This window comes from Ambystoma mexicanum, chromosome 6q (genome assembly GCF_040938575.1).
Source record: "Ambystoma mexicanum isolate Mex_15411 chromosome 6q, UKY_AmexF1_1, whole genome shotgun sequence".
Taxonomy (NCBI): domain Eukaryota; kingdom Metazoa; phylum Chordata; class Amphibia; order Caudata; family Ambystomatidae; genus Ambystoma; species Ambystoma mexicanum.
The window spans coordinates 82508866-82525705 of NC_090937.1; the positions used below are offsets into that span (position 1 = coordinate 82508866).

General features: G+C 48.7%; 1 protein-coding gene across 7 annotated transcripts in view; it reads left to right on the top strand.

Moving 5' to 3' along the window:
* YTHDC1 (YTH N6-methyladenosine RNA binding protein C1) overlaps nt 1-16840 on the top strand; it is a 286099-nt gene that overhangs the window by 176726 nt on the left and 92533 nt on the right. For all 7 annotated transcript variants that reach the window (XM_069630508.1, XM_069630503.1, XM_069630504.1 and 4 more), the window contains one exon: nt 2588-2624. In XM_069630508.1, coding sequence (XP_069486609.1) covers nt 2588-2624 — 37 coding nt within the window. The remainder of the gene's footprint in view (nt 1-2587; nt 2625-16840) is intronic.

A 16840-nucleotide genomic window follows, 5' to 3' on the forward strand; every position in this document is an offset into this window, starting at 1 on the left:
TTGACCTATGATAGCCGATGGGTTGTATCTCAAGCTATTTTAATTCCAACAGCTTTTGACATTATCCCATTGGTAGAGATCAGGGACAGCTTTCTCTTCTGCTATCCCTGTTAGATAGGCGGTGCACCATCCACCACCTAGGACAGGGTGTTCTTCCGGTAGGGACAGCTAGGACATTGTTTATATCCATCTTCTGTAAACTTTGTGACATTTGTAGTCCGTGTCACGGTAGTCTTCCTCCCGAAGAACTGTCATTGTGTGTTAAAAGACTGTTTGACTAATGGTTAGGGAATGCAAATTTCTCATTGTTCTCAATTGTACCCTGTTACAATACTTAACGTAATAGCATTTCCGATGATTGTATCTGCTTAAATTCACATGCGCCCACCCTTCCTCCCCGCTTGGATGGAAGGAACATAGACATCTTACTACTACTCTTTTCTGTACTCGCTCACGATGGTCATAAGGCTCCCTCACGGCAGAAAAAAATACAATTGGAGGGACCTCAACGCATGAGGGATTTTGGGTACACTACATGTCACGTTGGGGATAGTGTTACAGGCACGTCCATGTTGACGACCCCTTTTGATCTTTGAAAGACAAGATGCAATAATCCGCGGCTACCACTAGATGTCGGATATATGCAGAGCATGTAAATCTTAGCAGATACAATCAGAAATGCTATTACGGTAAGTAATGCATGTCATCTGCTTTAATAGCCTTCTGAAAATGGACCATGACCCACTAGACACTTGTGGGATTTGCAGGCCTCCCACAAAGTTGCATCCTGTGCTTGTGGGCAGATTATAGGAGTTGGGTAATTGTATTGCTTCACCATGGTGGTGTAAACCCTAAAGGAAGAAACTTCAAGCTATCTGGGAAAGGGTTGCTTGTGGAATATGGATAAACTAGTGAAGCACTTTATTGAAATATTTTCTTTCTCCCTTCCAAGAGAAGGTAAGACCAGCCATAATACTGATCACCCAATGTGCGAAAAGTGGGACTGGGTCTCCAATCTTATGTGACTGGCTCCAGTGTCCTTATGAAATATCCAAATCATGCAGGAAGGATAGCTCCCGGCTGCATGTTTTTCTTGGAAGCCAGACAACACATAGTAGCATAGGTTTGAATCCCACAATTATAAATGATATGCCAACATTGATACAGCCAAAAGGGGTAAGACAGTGGCATAATCATGGGACATGTTGCTTCTATACCAGTCTTTATAGTTGCTCCTCATCAGCAATTTCTGCTGGAGCCATTTGCTATGCGACCCATTCGCACCACAACCTGTCCTACTTTCTCTTCACCCTGAATGCAATAATGTTCTCAGTGAGTCAATCTAAATAATTCCACAAACCAATACAATGGGTCCTGTCTGTCCTGGTAAAGCAAATCACATCACTGGACTAGTCACTCCACTCCTAATCTGTCATCACCTTTTTTTTCCGGGTATTAGAGTGCCCTGGGCTCAATGTCCTACTTCATGTCTGTGGTGCCACTGGGACATGCCAAAATAATGTGCTTACAGTGCACATTACTGTTGGGAACTGAATAAGGACTCCCATGCCACAATCTACTTCAACAATTTAAATGGGCACACCTCATTCTTCAGACCTCATAATCTTCAGACAATTAACCTTGTATCAATCATGTGCTTTGCAAATATATTGAAGTTCTTCCCAGTGAAGCTCCAGAGCAAGGGTGTTCTGATTTACTCTTAAGATATAGCTTTAATATTGTATCATAATAAGCTGAAAACCACCTCGTCTCTTTGTTGGATTATCATGGACATCTGTGGTTGTCCTGTGTGTGTTCAGTCTAGGCTGTTTTTGTTGATCTGCCAGCAGTTCAATAGTAGACTGCCCTATTAATCACAACCTACACAAAAGGTAGCTGATGCCCCCTAACCCCCAATACAATGCTGATTTTGAGAGTACACCATTAACAACAGTAACAAGTTCATTCCACTAGCAAGAATGTATTGTAACTACTTTCAAATCTTTTGATTTAAAACAGTGCGTTTCTGAACATCTTATTAATAGGGTTGTTCAAAACAAATCCACTATTAGATTGAATAAAATATATTGTCTGTTTTAAATTTACATCTCCATCCTAGATTGACATTCTACATAAGTGGAATTACTGTATCTGAAAGGTGCTCAGAATTCCCAATAAGCATAGCTTCAAACAGTTTTGAATAAAAAATGCACAAGAGCTGCAAACATCATTACACATTTTTGGAAATGTAGTTTGAAACACTATAAATATGGTAACAGTACAACCCTCTAAAGCCTGGATCTTTAAGAAAGGTGATTAAGATTTCTTATAGACTGTGAAAAGCCCTTTTCTATGTTGACCTCATAAAAATGTTTCAATTACCACATCAAATGTATAATAAAGTGTAAATGGAAGGTAAAGTTCCTCCAATGGAATGTGAAGCAAAACCGGTTTGAATGTCCTTAGATTTCAAGTTATATTTCATTTGACATCCGAGTTATATGGTATGGGTCTTTTTAAGCAATTTTGTTTAAGGTTGTGAAAACATTGTGATTCTAATTGACCAACATGCTTGATGTTTGAACAGGGTACGTCAAGGATCCCCGATATCAAGAAGTAGATCGGTAAGAACGCACATTTATTTCTGGATTTTCTTATAGTTTTAAAATGTTTGAATCTGTTTATGTACATGTCCAAGTAGGACATGTAGCAGTGTGAAGATCTGCTGTCTTCTATAAATGGCTGGATTAATTGGTATCAGTATAACATTTTAAAAAATCCCAAGTGTAAATAAGAGTACATTTGGCATTTAATGCAACACACGGTTCTTGATGTGTTTGGTAGAAAACCCACATTTTACCTGATGAGTGCCCCCCCCTGTAGTTTTCCTGTATTTAATGGAATTAGGTGTTTCATTTTTCCCCATAGTTGGTCATTATGTTGGTTAGATTTATACCGCACATAGTTGTTTGCATGGTCTCCTGACCGCTCTGAACGATCTGAAAAGGAAAACACTTGTTTTGATAAAGGGAGGAGAGGGGGAGCATGCTTAAAGCTTTTGCTTTGATGTTTGTTTCAGTATGCAAAAACGGGTCACTATGTATGGGTCCTAAAGTTTTCTGGGTTAGTGGGTGTACAGACCTTTCAGCCTTTTCTTTGTGATGTACAGATGGTATTGGCTATGTTGCGTTAGTGAGCTCTGCTGGTTGGCATTGGTGTGGGGATGCTATAGATGTTTGCATTGCATAGTTTTTGTTTGTGGTATGTTTGCAGGAGTATGGAAGGGTTTTGTATGGGTTAGTGGGCAGAAATCCATATAGTGTTTTAAGTATCAGTTGCTCGGGTACCTTGTTCGGTAACTGAAGCCCGTTCTGCCCTGGCCAGCTATATTTTGTCTATTTGAACAGTGGTTTCTGGCTGGTGAAATTAGCTCAGCATATTAAACAGACATGTTTTTATTGCATTTCCTGTAGGTCCGATGTTCCTCTGTGCGTATTTCCTTGTGGATTGAGTTCCAGAGTTTCGTTGAGAATGCTGATTCACCCTATTTCATTTTCAAACAATGGCATATGTTCTTATTAGACCTCAGGGTTCTATTTGATTTGTAGATGTGGACTTGCAGGAGTTCTGCTCCTAGGCTTTGAATTGCCCTTTAAACAATGCAGTGTGTTTTGACTTGGATAATTTCCTTGACCGGTAGCCAGTGTGATCTTCTCATTGGCGTTATGTTTTCTCTCTTTTTAAGTCTTGGAAGTAGCCTTTCAGCTGCGTTCTGTATTTGTTGTAGTTTTGGGTGAGGCATGTCTAGGTAGATGCTGTTGGCATAGTCTATTCTTGTGATAAGTGTGATAATGAAGTGGTGTTCTGTGTGGAAAAGTCGGAAAGGGCAGTATCAGTCTGATCATTGTAGTTGGAGGAAGCATTTATTTACTGCTATGTTGACATGATGATCTGTTAGCTCATTTTCACAGAGGATTCAAAGATTCTTAACCACTTGGATGCTCTGATCTAGTACCCATTCTTGTAGGCAATGGTTTGGGCAGTTGGAGAGAAGGGTTGTTGGGCAGGATCATGTTAGGACAGTTTTTCTGAAGTCCAACTAGTAAAACCATTCAACTGAGACAGTACAAGACTTCACTCTTAGTATAACGCTGTACCACCTGAGAAGATGGTAGTATAGACCGAGCAGCCAGAATTATCTTGAGAGATGGCTGTAGAATCAGTACAAAGAGGTTATAGTACACATACGGTCCAAAGAAACACTATATGTTGGAAAAATAAAGGCTTTATTTAAATACAAGTAGATGAAGGTAAATCTTGGGTAAATAAGTACCATCACAGATCATATAAACACATTATAAAAACACACTATGCTTTAAAGTACACAGACCAAAGCATTGACTTGGTTCAGAACACTAACAGTATTTTCTAGGTAAGTCTGACCTTATCATACACATTTAGTATAGGGCATATCTATTCATGGGGAGTAAAACCATTAGTTACTTTCAGATTACTTTCTGTAATACAAAGGTAGTAGACCCTGTCACTTATCTAGTGATGCTCAGCAAATAAATCACGTATATACTTTTATGAATAGTGGAACACCGGTTCAAGGAACAGTGTATACCTATAACTACATTTAATAACAGTTCTGCTAGGGGACTAAGACCTTTTGGTGTAATATACAATTAGTTGCTTTTCAGCTCAGTGGAATACAGTCTAATATGAGCAAGAACTCTTTACACTAATTTAGGGTGCACCAGGGAGACCAAGCTCAGCTATACCTAAGGAACACTTTTCAAGAATGGCACACAGCTATTTTAGATAAAACCTAAGGCAGACATATTCTAAACAGGCTATACAGCTGGTTGGGGGAAGCAAGACCCAGTTGGGGAACTTAGACACCTATTCTCTGAAAGAAATAGTGAAGCCAGCAGCATTCGTTTGGGAAAGAGGCACAACCAATTCACAGGTGAGTAAATTAACCTTATATTTACTTTTCATAATGGCACAGCACACATTAAAGGGAAGTACACACTTTTGTAACTGCTCACTCAGTTACCAACAAACTCTTTTCCAAGCAAGTACTTTCAACACTTGACATACTTTTCAAGACCAGAATCCTTTACTTATCCAGTCCTTCCCTATTCTATTGCATGAGTTATCTCAGGGGCTGAAGGAGGACCGTAGAGGCAGGGTGAGATAGGGTTTTGTTGCAGGCACAAGTCCGAGTTCCTGTGGAAGACTGTTCGAACACATAAGTAGTTCACGTTTAAGTTAGTTAGGGTCCAGGGACTTCTGAGAAGACACCCTAGGAGGATTCCAGCAGTGGGCCTGGGTGAGCTGGATGAGAGGACTCCCAATCACAGAAAACACCCCAAAAGCTCCGCAGAAATCAAAGGCTTAAGGTAAGTAAATACCCCAGCCAGCATAGTACCTTGCAGCAGGAAGGCTTCAGGGTCTGCAGCCAAAATACCAGTTGATGGATTCCTTTGTCATGGAGACAAACAGGACTTTGGAAGGGCGTTTGAAGCAGGGATCAACGGAGAAGGCTCCAGGCAAGAGTTTCTTTGTGGCTGGATGCTGCTGTGGTTTTGGCGTGCTTTTCAGGAGCCAGAAGAAGACGGAATAGCATTGGTCGGATTATCATCGTTAGCAAGGTCCAGCACTCTTGGGGTCCTTTTAGGACTCAAATCGTCTCGGGAGTTCAAGCAGCTCGATTTGGAAACAAATTTACAGATTAGGAAGACCGGCACCACACACTGCTTAAAGGTCTCAGGGTATTGGGGTAATGCAGCCCTGCAAGGTTGCAGCACGACGTGGGATGGCTCAAAATGCAGGTAGACTTGAGTCTAATGGATCTCACCAGGCTCCGGCTCTGGGTCGTTGTTTTCGGAGTTCCCAGGTTGAATGGAAGGAAGGGCTACATCAGGCTCCGGTTACACAGCAGGCTCTCCGGTTGCTGGAAATTGCTGCAGCCATTGTTTTTTCATCATCCTCTTTGGTTTCAGTTCCAGCTTCCAGGTTCGAAGTTTTTATCAGGAACCTTTGCATGCTCTCCCTGCATTTTACAGAAAGGGGTGTTCTGGCTGTCAAATCATGACAGCGAGCCCCCCACTGGGAGTTGCTCCCTTTCAGGCAAGGTGTAAGACAACGGGCTGCAGAGTTTTGGACTCCTCCCTCGCTTCCTGCCTTTCCAAACTCTCTGGATCCTGGGTGGGGAATCGACGGGATTCCCGCCAAAGACAAAACAGCCACTGAGGTCTTTCCCGCCTAGAATGGCAGGGGAAGACCTCAAATGGCAAGCACAAAAGAAATGGCAAAAAAAAGGAGCCTGCCATCTTAGAAAAATGGTGACCCTTCTGTGCATTACCGAGGCTGAATTTAACAGCTTGCAAGTGTTAGGGAGATTTATCATTATTATGCTTCACCCCCCTCTCCTAGTGAGACCCCAGCATGTTTTGCCGGACTGTTGGAACTTTTTTCTCTAAATCCTAAATGAGTGAAGCCTTTTTCCACTCATTCATTGTTTTAGGCTGTCTTTTGGAACTCTATTCTTTGTATTCTACCTATACTTTTGAGTCTGTCTGCTCCATAGCTCTTAAAGGCATCTGTTTTTTACTACTGCAGCACACAGGTCCTTATGGGCAGTGTTGCTGGGGGCCCCGAGTTTCCTCGTTTAATATTCTTTTTACAGTTCTTAGGGACAGAGAGTATCTCTCCCAAACCTTAACTGAGCGATTGGCACACACCACCTTCAGTGGAGTGGCAAAAAGGGATACGTATCCCCCTCTCTGTGCTCCTGTGACTTTTTAGTCACATAGAAAATCACCTAGTTATGGCTGATGGCAGTGGACGTGTTCTGTCAACTATTGTGTATTTTTTGGTACTGCAGGCTATGACGATAGCTTCAGTGGTGCACAATAAGGGCACCCAAGAACCACCATGGGAGCCTCCTTTTTTTGCCATTAATATCCTCGTTGTCCTTTGTCAGCCCTCATACCATTCTGGGCGGTGAGGCCTGTGTTTTCCCTTTGTCCGGAACCTTTGGGTATCCCTCGCCTAGGCTACAGAGTGTCTGGGCAGGTAGGAAGTACTGGAGGAGTTTTCCACCCCTGTGTCCTTTGTCTGCCAGAGTGCCTGAATAGGCCCAGCTCCCACAGGGGTCTGGTTGTCCTGATTGGACAGCCGAACGCCCCTTTCTGTAAAATGCAGAGAGATTTCATAGGACTGTGTGCCTGAACTGTATAAAAGGTGAGGCTTCTGGTGTGAAAAGCAAGTCGACCACTGGAAGCTGAAGTAACAGAAGACTACCAGAGACGCCTGCATACCCTTTGCAACACAGTGAAGTGACCACCCATTTTCTGTGTGACAGAGGAGCTCCAAAGAGGACTCCTTCCCTTTGGCTGGTGGGAGCAACCAGTGCCAAGACAAACAAGCCATCTCACAAGGCTTTCCAGAGCTGCAGAATACCAATACCAGGAGACCTGCTGCTCATTTCGCGTTCATCTTTATGGAAAGGCCGAATCCGTCCAAAGCTTTGCTGAACCCGGAAGGACACTCCAGAGATCCGATCCAACTCACCCAGACCCACTCATCAGAGCGTGGGACTGCAGGAAGTGAAGATCGACCGGGCGATCTGTGTCCTTTGTTCGTACTGCAGAAAGGGCGCCAAAACCGCAGAGTGAACCAAGAAGTTGCTGAAAATCGTGCTACAGGTATTCCCTCAAGACTGCTGCGAAGCGATCCTGTCCATTGCCCTGCCTTCAATCATCAGACCAAGGAATCCGGACTGGTGCTCTTGTTCAGAGGAGAATTGCCTAGCATTTTGGTTCTGGGCTGCCCCTGGGAAGGACAAAGACTGATATGCGGGGACATTTCTTCTCTGTGAAAAGAACAATTTGCTAAAGACTTGGTTGAGTCTCTCCCAGAGGCCCTCCACCCCAAGGACAAGTCAGTGGGCTGTGTTTCGAATCTCTGTTTTGAATCCGGAGGTTGAGTCCAGAGCTGCAACATTGCGGAGCATCCAGCACAGATTTTTTTTTTTTACCCTAAGGTACTGTTGGGGGAAAAAGATATTGCATACCTGATAACAAGTCGTCGCTCCAGAGAGTTGGGAGTGCACGTAGAGGTGTCTAGGGCAACCCCCTCTTACCTCAGACCCAAGCCGCTGCTTGTGTCCCTGTTGGGGAGAACTTTCATTTCTGTGCCAATTCCCTTTAACCTTAGAGACACCCAGCTCTTGTGCTGGACTCGGCGCTATTAAATGTTTACTCCTGACTGGATGGGACTTTTTTTCTCACTCATGTGTTTGCCAGACTATGATTTTCTGTGTTCCTTATTGTTTTATGAAGTCTGGTAAACTCCATAGGCATCTGCTTTTGCATTGAGACACAGGGCCTTTTGTACAGTGCCACTGAGAAGTCCCCTGGACTTCGAAATACATTTTCTTGAGTGAACTGCTGTTCCCAAGAATAGTAAGATGACCCCTGTCTTACTTTATGGGTCCAGCACACACCACCCTTTGTGAAGTGCTGGCGGGGGGTTGCGTAGTAACTCGTTTCACCCATTCCTCATGTAACATTTTGTTACACTAACTCACTTGAATGGCTGGTGGCAGTGGTTTCTTTTTTACTACCTGATGACATGTATCTGGAGGCTGATACCTCCGCTGCAGTGCTGCACCCAAGAATTTTTCACAAAATGGCCCCTGTCTTCTTTCACCATTTCTTGTTAGTTTCTTCTGGGCTTTTACTCTGTTGTTTGCATCAGGTTAGAGTCCTTTGTGTGTTTTGCCTTTGGCGGGCTTCAGCCCTGAAGCCTGCCCAGGCTTCAGTGTCTCTGGAAAGGCAAGAAGTGATGGAGAGTCCCGAAACGACCCTGTTTTTTGTCTGTAGGTGTGCCCGAGTGAAACTAGTTCCACTTGGCCGACTGGCTGCCCTGAAGGACAGCCACCTTGCTGTGTGATTGACAGCCTAAGGCTGTGAATCAATGGGAACTTACATAAAATGCAATTGCATTAGTTGCTCACATACTGAGTCCACCCAAGCACCCTATAACACTACTCTCTCAACTGACTTGGACTGCAGCCCCCAAGGGCGATCAACCCACAAGTGCTTTGAGGTCATACCAATGATATATAGTGTGCTATATAAATGCCAAATAACATAATTTAACAAGCAAGGTTTTTGAGACTAAGAGCAGAGTCGACCACTGGTGGACAACATTGAATCAGAAGACGGAGAAAATGACAGCTGCACCCTCCTGGACCGTGAATTGCCCAGTGAATCCCTGCAGCTCTGCTGACCCTTTGTTCAAATGGACAGGCAAGACCTGTAAGGGGCAACTTTCTCCCCTAGGCTGAGGGGACCAACTAGCCTCAAGTCAAATTCGATTCTCCAGCATGGGGTCTGGCATGGATTCACATGCTCATGAATATTCCCGTCAGGCTGGGAATCCTCTGTAAAAGAAAAAATCAGTTTGTTTCATTTCTGAACTGTCTTTCTCCTAACAACCGATCACTGAGCTCTGGGTCATACTGCCCCAGCCAATGACTGCCCTCTAAGAGTTTTGCTCTATTTTTCTGTCGAGCCTCGTGCTCCATCGATCATCCTTCCTATTAACATGGACCCGTTTTTTGGATCTCTTCAGCCCCCCTCAAGGGCGGATATCGTTGAGTTTCTTTGTGGAGGCTTCCAGAAGATTTAAGGCCTACACTGCATGACTCATGTCGGACGAGAAGGATTCCCCTTCCCTTTTCAGTCTGTGCTTTGACAAAAGGTTGCAGAATGTTTGCATGGACGATAAACATTGCCAGTGCCTGTACTGCCTGTGCGTTTTGATGGAACTCTCGAAATGCACGTTGAAGGATCGGCGTAAACTGCTGGAAGAGTGGCTGCAGGCCAAGGCCTCTGCACCGGGTGGTTCCCAGGAGCATGCCTCTCCCGGGGAGCTGAGCGGGCTTCTAAGTCTTTTGAGGGCGCCCCTCCCACAGGGGGTCCAACAAAAGGCCAAGCACTGCAAGTCTGCTACCGTCGGCAGCGCTGTTGCGGTGGGCTTCTCAGCGGACAGGTTGTGTTCGACATCCCCAGCTGCATCGGTCTCCTGTCCATCCAAGAGGAAGTCGGACCACCCAGGTAAGCTGAAGGTGGCCCCGGAGACGACCAAGGAGAAGGCCAAACAGGGTACGGAGTCCAGCCTGCCCTCGGCAGAGCAGGCCGAAGGGGACTAGGCCTCTGATCCAACCTCTAATGACAAGGCCAAACAGGACAAGGTGTCTGGGGCGACCACGAAGACCAATCAGGACAAGGGATCTGGTCTGGCCTGACCGTGAAAGCCCAGGTGCACCAGATGAAGGCGGTTCCTTCCATTGAGGTGGTGGTAGCGTCCCTTTCAAAGTCCGCAGGGGCAGACCGGCAGGGCACCCCTCCAAAGGCAGGAGTGTCCCTTCCTCCCAGGAAGGAGACTGCATTCCAGCCCATTGAGAAGACCCCAGAGAAGATGATGCCGGTCATCTTCCCGAGACCGTCTCCTCTGGACGCAAATAAAAGGGGGGGATGTCTAGTCCTCCAGGGCACAAATATCTTCTATCTACCTCCAGACCATCCAGGTGGAGGGTGGTGATGAGAGAAACATCAGTCGCGCCCTACGACTAGGGTGCCGACGATGAGGGCGATGCCGACCGTGATACCATTGAGGAAGTGACGGAGGGCCTCAGGATGAGGGTCTTAGCCCTGCTCCTACGCCCCAGCTTGCCTGTCCCTAGACCACAGCTGCCACCTAGAGATCTTTCAATGAACATTCTCTCCACCCGTTGTACACTTGTATCAGAGATGCAGAAGAGGATGCCGGCGAAACCGCCTGCTCTCCCAGCGTCACTGGTACCTACCGCCCCGCTGACGGGGGAACCGCCATCCAAGAGGAAGAAGCACCCGCTGCCTCTTTGCCACCCTCTTTTCCGCCACCCCCAACAGGTGAGACTGAGTCAGACACAGCGACGTGCACGGACAATGGCGTGGTGAGGGACCTCCCATCGCCTCCGCCCAGATCCTCTCGATAGATGAAATGGGATTGTTCCATGCAATGATCCCCAGTGCATCAGCTCTTCCAGCTTGCGCCAGAGGAGAAGGAAGGCTTATTATACCAGCGCTGCGAGGCGAAGAGGAAGGCCATCCTTTCAGTCCCACTCTTGGATGACATTTGGGATGAAGGACTGGCACTCATGAAGAACCCTTCTACTGCCCCAGCGAAGAGGGACCGCTTAGAGAAGTACAGGGTGCCGGACCCCGCGCCTAAGTGCTTGCGAGCCCAGCCGTCTCCGGACTCTGTGGTTTCTGCAGCGGGCAAGAAGTCGTCGACTGGCTCTACGTCTTTGGCTGCGTCCACCCCTCCTGACAACGAGGGGAAGAAGTTGGATGCGATGGGAAGGCGAGTTATCTACTCTGCAGCAACGACCGTCGAGTCCGCCAACACCCTTGCTATCGTAGCGCGCTATGACCGGGAGCTGTGGGTCAAGCTCGCACCTCTGCAGAACTTCCTCCCCGACAAAAAGAGGTCAGAGGTGTTGGAGATCGGACCACACCATCATGGTGGCCACGGACATCGCGGACACGGTTTTCCGCCAGATGGGCAATGGCGTTTGCTTTCGCCGCCGTGGTTGGCTCAAGGCCACCAACTTTCGACATAGGTCCAGGCAAGGGTTTCGGACATGCCCTTTGACCGAGACAATTTTTTCGGGAAGACTGTGGATGAGTCTCTACAGGCCATCAAGGCGGACACAGACGGCACGTGCCCTGGTTACGCTACAACAGCAACGGCCATCCTTTTGGTCCTCAGGAGGCAAGTATCCCCGTTCTTCAAAGGGTTACGTCGGGGGGCTGCTCCTTCTTACCGCCAACCCTCCCGCTCCTTGCACAAGAGGCCAACCGCCAACCCTCCCGCTCCTTGCACAAGAGGCCAACAGGGGCCGCTCCAAGGGCTTCGGAAGACGACGTTGTTGTCGCCAGGGACCCCAAGTGGGAGGCTGGCTGGCGAACTTAGCGTGTGGAAGACCATCTCCACCGACCGTTGGGTGCTGGAAGCTCTCGCTCACGGACACACTACAGTTTCAACGGAAGTGTCCCCAAATACCACCGGTGACCCGGCAGGAAAACCACGCCCCTCAGCTGCTGTGGGAGGTCCGGACCATCCTAAAGAAAGGGGCGATAGAGCTAGTTCCAAAGCGACTCTGGGGCTCCGAAGTGTATTCAAGGTACTTCCTCGTGCGAAAGAAGAACGGGGCCTATAGAGGCCCATTCTCGACTTGCGACGGCTGAACAAGTACATAAAGTCCCAGAAGTTCTGAATCGTCACTCTTCAACACATGCTCGGACAACTGGAGGAAGGAGTTTTTCTGTCGTTTTTGGATCTCGAGGATGCGTACTTCCACATCCCCATTCGCAAAAGACACCAGGTTTCTGCGCTTCGTCGTTCAGGGGAGGCATCGGGTTGAAGTCAGCGCCCAGAGTCTTCACCAAGTGCCTGGTGCCGGCCTATCTACGACTATAAGGGATCCACGTCCACCCATACTTGGACAACTGGCTCCTCCCGGCCAGTTCAAGAGATATCGCCATCGACCGCGAGGACGGTCCGCCTACTGACGGTTCTGAGGGTTCTCAGTGAATTATGCCAAGTCCTGCTTGACTCCATCGCAGGACGCGCTGTTCCTGGGATCCCGGCTCAACCCGGTGTCATGCCTGGTGTCGGTAGGAGGGAGTAGCGGCCATGTTGGGCAAGGTGCAACGGCTGCTAGCTCTGAAAATCGCCACAGTAAGGGCCATGAAGTCTCTGCTCGGCATGATGTCATGCATTTCTCATCCGACTCTGCAGGTTGCGGATGCGCCCACTTCAGAAGTTCTTTGGTGCCTGTTGGATTCAGGTGTCTGGAAGCTTCCAGGACAAGATCGCGCTCGACGAGGGGTTCCGTCAAGCGATGGGGTGGTGGGGCGTGCGCTCGCACCTGAGCGGAGATGCGAATTTCCAGGCCCCACCGCACCAGGAGACGGTCACGAAGGACGCTTCCCTTGAAGGATGGGGAGCCCACACCATAAGTCTTCACGCCAAAGGCTTGTGGTTGCCGGAGGAGGAGACGTTGCACATCAATGTCCTGGATCTACGGGCAGTGTTTTGGGCCCTCAAATCGTTCCGCCGTCTAAAGGGCAAAGTTGTGCGGGTCTTGACAGACAATAACACCACAATGTTTTACATCAGGAAACGGGGGGCACCAGATCTGCGGCACTCCAAAGAGGCGCAGGACTTATGGCACTAAGCCGTCGCCCAGGGGATGATCCTCATCCCATTTCATCTGGCAGGAGTAAAGAACACGGTCGCCAACTCTGACCACGGAGCTTTGCTCTTGCCACGAGTGGGAACTTGGGCAGGACTTAGTGCAGAACCTGTTGCGCAAATGGGACAATCCCCAGATCGATTTGTTTGCAACGGTGACTAACACCAAGTGCCAGAGGTTTGCCAGCAGGTTCCTCCAGCGTGGGAGCATGGGTGACGCATTCTCATTCCATTTGGAGTGCCTCTTTCGAATGGATTGTCTTCCAAAGTATTCCACACCTTTGACATGTAATGTCCACAGCTGTGCACTTTGGAAACTTTTTCAGCGAGGGCGTCCTGCGTCTTGACATCGGGTCGATGTTCCTCAAAGGCCTCTGTCGAGGGCGACGTCACCGGATGTTATATGTTATAAATAGGACGCACAGCACCCGTAGCCTCAGTTCCGTTGTTTCTGCGAACGTGTTGCTTTGTGAAACTCGGCACGCCTCGTTTGTTCATAGTTGAGATGTCTTTTTCTTCGACCCCCTCCGACTCTGCGGTCTGGCTTCAAGATCTGCCGGGACTGCAAGTCGAAAATGTCGGTCACTGACCCGCATCGCATTAGTTTGTGGTGCTTGGGTGAGAGTGACGACACAGACGACTGTTCAAAATGCTAGTCGCTGACTGCCAAGGCCTTGCGGAAGGGGAAGCTCCAGGTCGGTAGGGGTTCTAAGCCCAGTAAGTCCTGTAAATCCAAGTCGAAATCCAAAGGGGTGTCCACCGACAACTCGAGGGGTGACTGTCTGCGTCGGGAGGAGGCCCGGGGTTCTCGGTCCCAGAGTGGTTCCCGCCATTCTTCTTGCTCATCGCAGCATTCTCGGAAGTGCCGTCACCGGTCACCTTCCCCTTCCTCCTCGGAGGATGGAGCAGCGAGGAAAATGGCATGCCCGGTGAAGACCTCGACTCCGGAGGAATGGGTTGCCTTTAAGGAGCAGATGTTAGCGATATTTCAATCGCAGTGCACGGGTCCGGTCGTGCCTTCTAACGACGCCGGCCAGGATCGGTCTCGTACCGTGGCTGGCACGTCTTCTGGCTAGGGTCCACGACACGACTCGCATTGGGCACCTTCAAGGTCCAGTTCGGACAAGGTTTCTGATTGTTGCAAGAGACGTGCTTCTCGGTCCTCGTCCCCAGTGAGACCGCTGCAACCTACTAAGGACTCGAAGCCGGCGTTGACTCGGTCGGTGCCGTGTCCGTCCGACTCGGACGTCAACGCTTTGCCGTCTTATCAGCCCACGATTGTCGACACTCTAGGCGTCAAAGCCCTCAACGCCTTTGGGGATTTTAGTCCAAAATTTGCCATCAGAGTACTCTGATGTGGTGGATCCTCCTAGGAAGGCTACTGCCAGGTCTGGGAGGCCTGTATTGGACGCCAGGGTTTAAACTCCTTCTCGACGAGATATATGAAGAGGAAGAAAGGTCTGATTTTGAGGACCCTGGTGAACTTGACGTGGCTCCAATTTTTTCTGGAGACAGTTAGTTGGAAGAGTTGGGGCAAACCCTTCATGGTGCCAGTGGGTTGGACAATTCTCCGGAAGTGGAATTTGGTAGGCCTGAGCCTCGGGCTCATGCTGAGTCTTCATATAGGAGGCTCATGGCTAGGGTATCTGAGTATCTGGGCTGGTCAAGTTCTCCTGAAGACTTTGTGCAGGATGATCTAACAGACATCTTAGATCAAGGTCCGTCCTCTGACCCGGTGTTACTGTTTCATCTTCCCTTACAGAAAAGGGTGGCAGCTGCTTGGCAGTCACCGGAATCTCTTCCGGTTGTTAATAAATCTTTGACACAAAAGTACCGCCCTTCCGTTAGCAACCCCAGCTATTCATCCACTCACCCCACTCCCGAGAGGTTGGTGGCTCAGGCGGCCACGACCACCCCGAGGCAGGCGGCGATCCCTACCATCCCTCCTGATAGGACGACAAACGCTAAAACGGTTGGGCTCGGAAGGTATTTTCTGCGGGGTGCATGGTTTTGAAATCCACCAACTCCACTTGTGCCTTAGCAAGGTTCTCACACACTCTGTGGAACTGTTTCTTTAGTGGCTGAGTATATTCCTGAGGGGGAAGAAAGGGCTGGCTTCCTGGCTCTCGTGCAAGATGGCAAGGATGTGATGTGCGAATCCCTTCAGTCTGGTTTGGATACAGCAGACCATGTTAGCCGGTCCATGGCTGCGAGCACCGTTATACGCAGATTTGCGCGGTTGCGGAAGTCTGGTTTTGCTCCGGATGTGTGCAGAGCAGTCTTCTGAACATGCCCTTTGATGGTGCACATTTGTTTGGCAACATAGCTGACGAGAGCCTTGAGAGGTTGCAGACCTCACATGCTGCAACAAAATCTTTAAGCGCATCTGTGCGTCAACCTCTGCCTTATTGTCCTAGGGGACAGCAGTTAAGGGGGAGAGGGGTTCTTTTCGATACTCCTCCTCCTTTGGTAGAACGAGAGGGGCCGCCAGTCAAAGGGGCCAGCGAAAAAGTACCTGTGGTGGTAGGGGAAATCGAGATGCCAAAGCCGCTCGGGCAGCTGCCTCTTTGCCTTCAGGCACTGCCACAGTTGCTACTAAACAATCATGAGGCCATAACCCATGGTTCGCCGGTTGGGGGCAGACTAGCTCAGCATCTCGAAGAGTGGCGAGCCATTACTTCAGATGCGTGGGTTCTGGATATGATAGCCCGCGGCTACTGCCTACCTGGACGACAGGCTGATCCGGGTGCACTCTCCCGAGCAAGCATCGGATCACCTTGGTCATACCTGCCGCTCCCCACCACAGGCTGGGCTTCTTCCTCTATTTCAAGAAGTTGCATCTGACACCTTCCCAACAGCTCCAGTACATCGGGGCTGTGTTAGACACGTCCTTGTGGAAGTGTTCGCCTTCCAAGGTGAAAGCTCTGTTCCTCCAACGTATTCCACATCGCCCTCTCAGCCTGCCCCTCTGGAGAATTTCCTATGCGATTCGTTTCCGCAAGGCTATGTTCAGTCAAGCAGGCATGAGACTGGTGCCACACATTCTGAGGGAGAAAACTTAAACTGAAGCTATGGGCGCTGTGTCCTATTTATAACATCCGGTGACGTCTCCCTCGACGGAGGCCTTCGAGGGACAGTGACCCAACGTCATTGACACAGGACGCCCTCGGCTGAAAAATTTTCCGGAGTCCACAGCTGTGGACATTACATTTCAAAGATGTGGAATACCTTGGAGGAACATCCAGTCGTAAGAAGGTTACCAGTTGGTAAGTAACATATTCTTCTGTATGCGTTCCCTCCGTTGCCGTTGTTGCTTCGAGTCATCACTCAACTCATACAGTGCTGGATGATCCTCGTTGCACTGTCGTGGCCGAGGCAGATCTGGTACCCGGACCTTCTCAGCATGTCGGCGTCCCCACCGGTGGTCGCAGATCTGCTCGCCAGGGAAAGAGGCGCCATTCTTCACCATGATCCAAGGTGTCTGTACCTGAAGGCCTGGCTCCTGCAGCACTAGAAT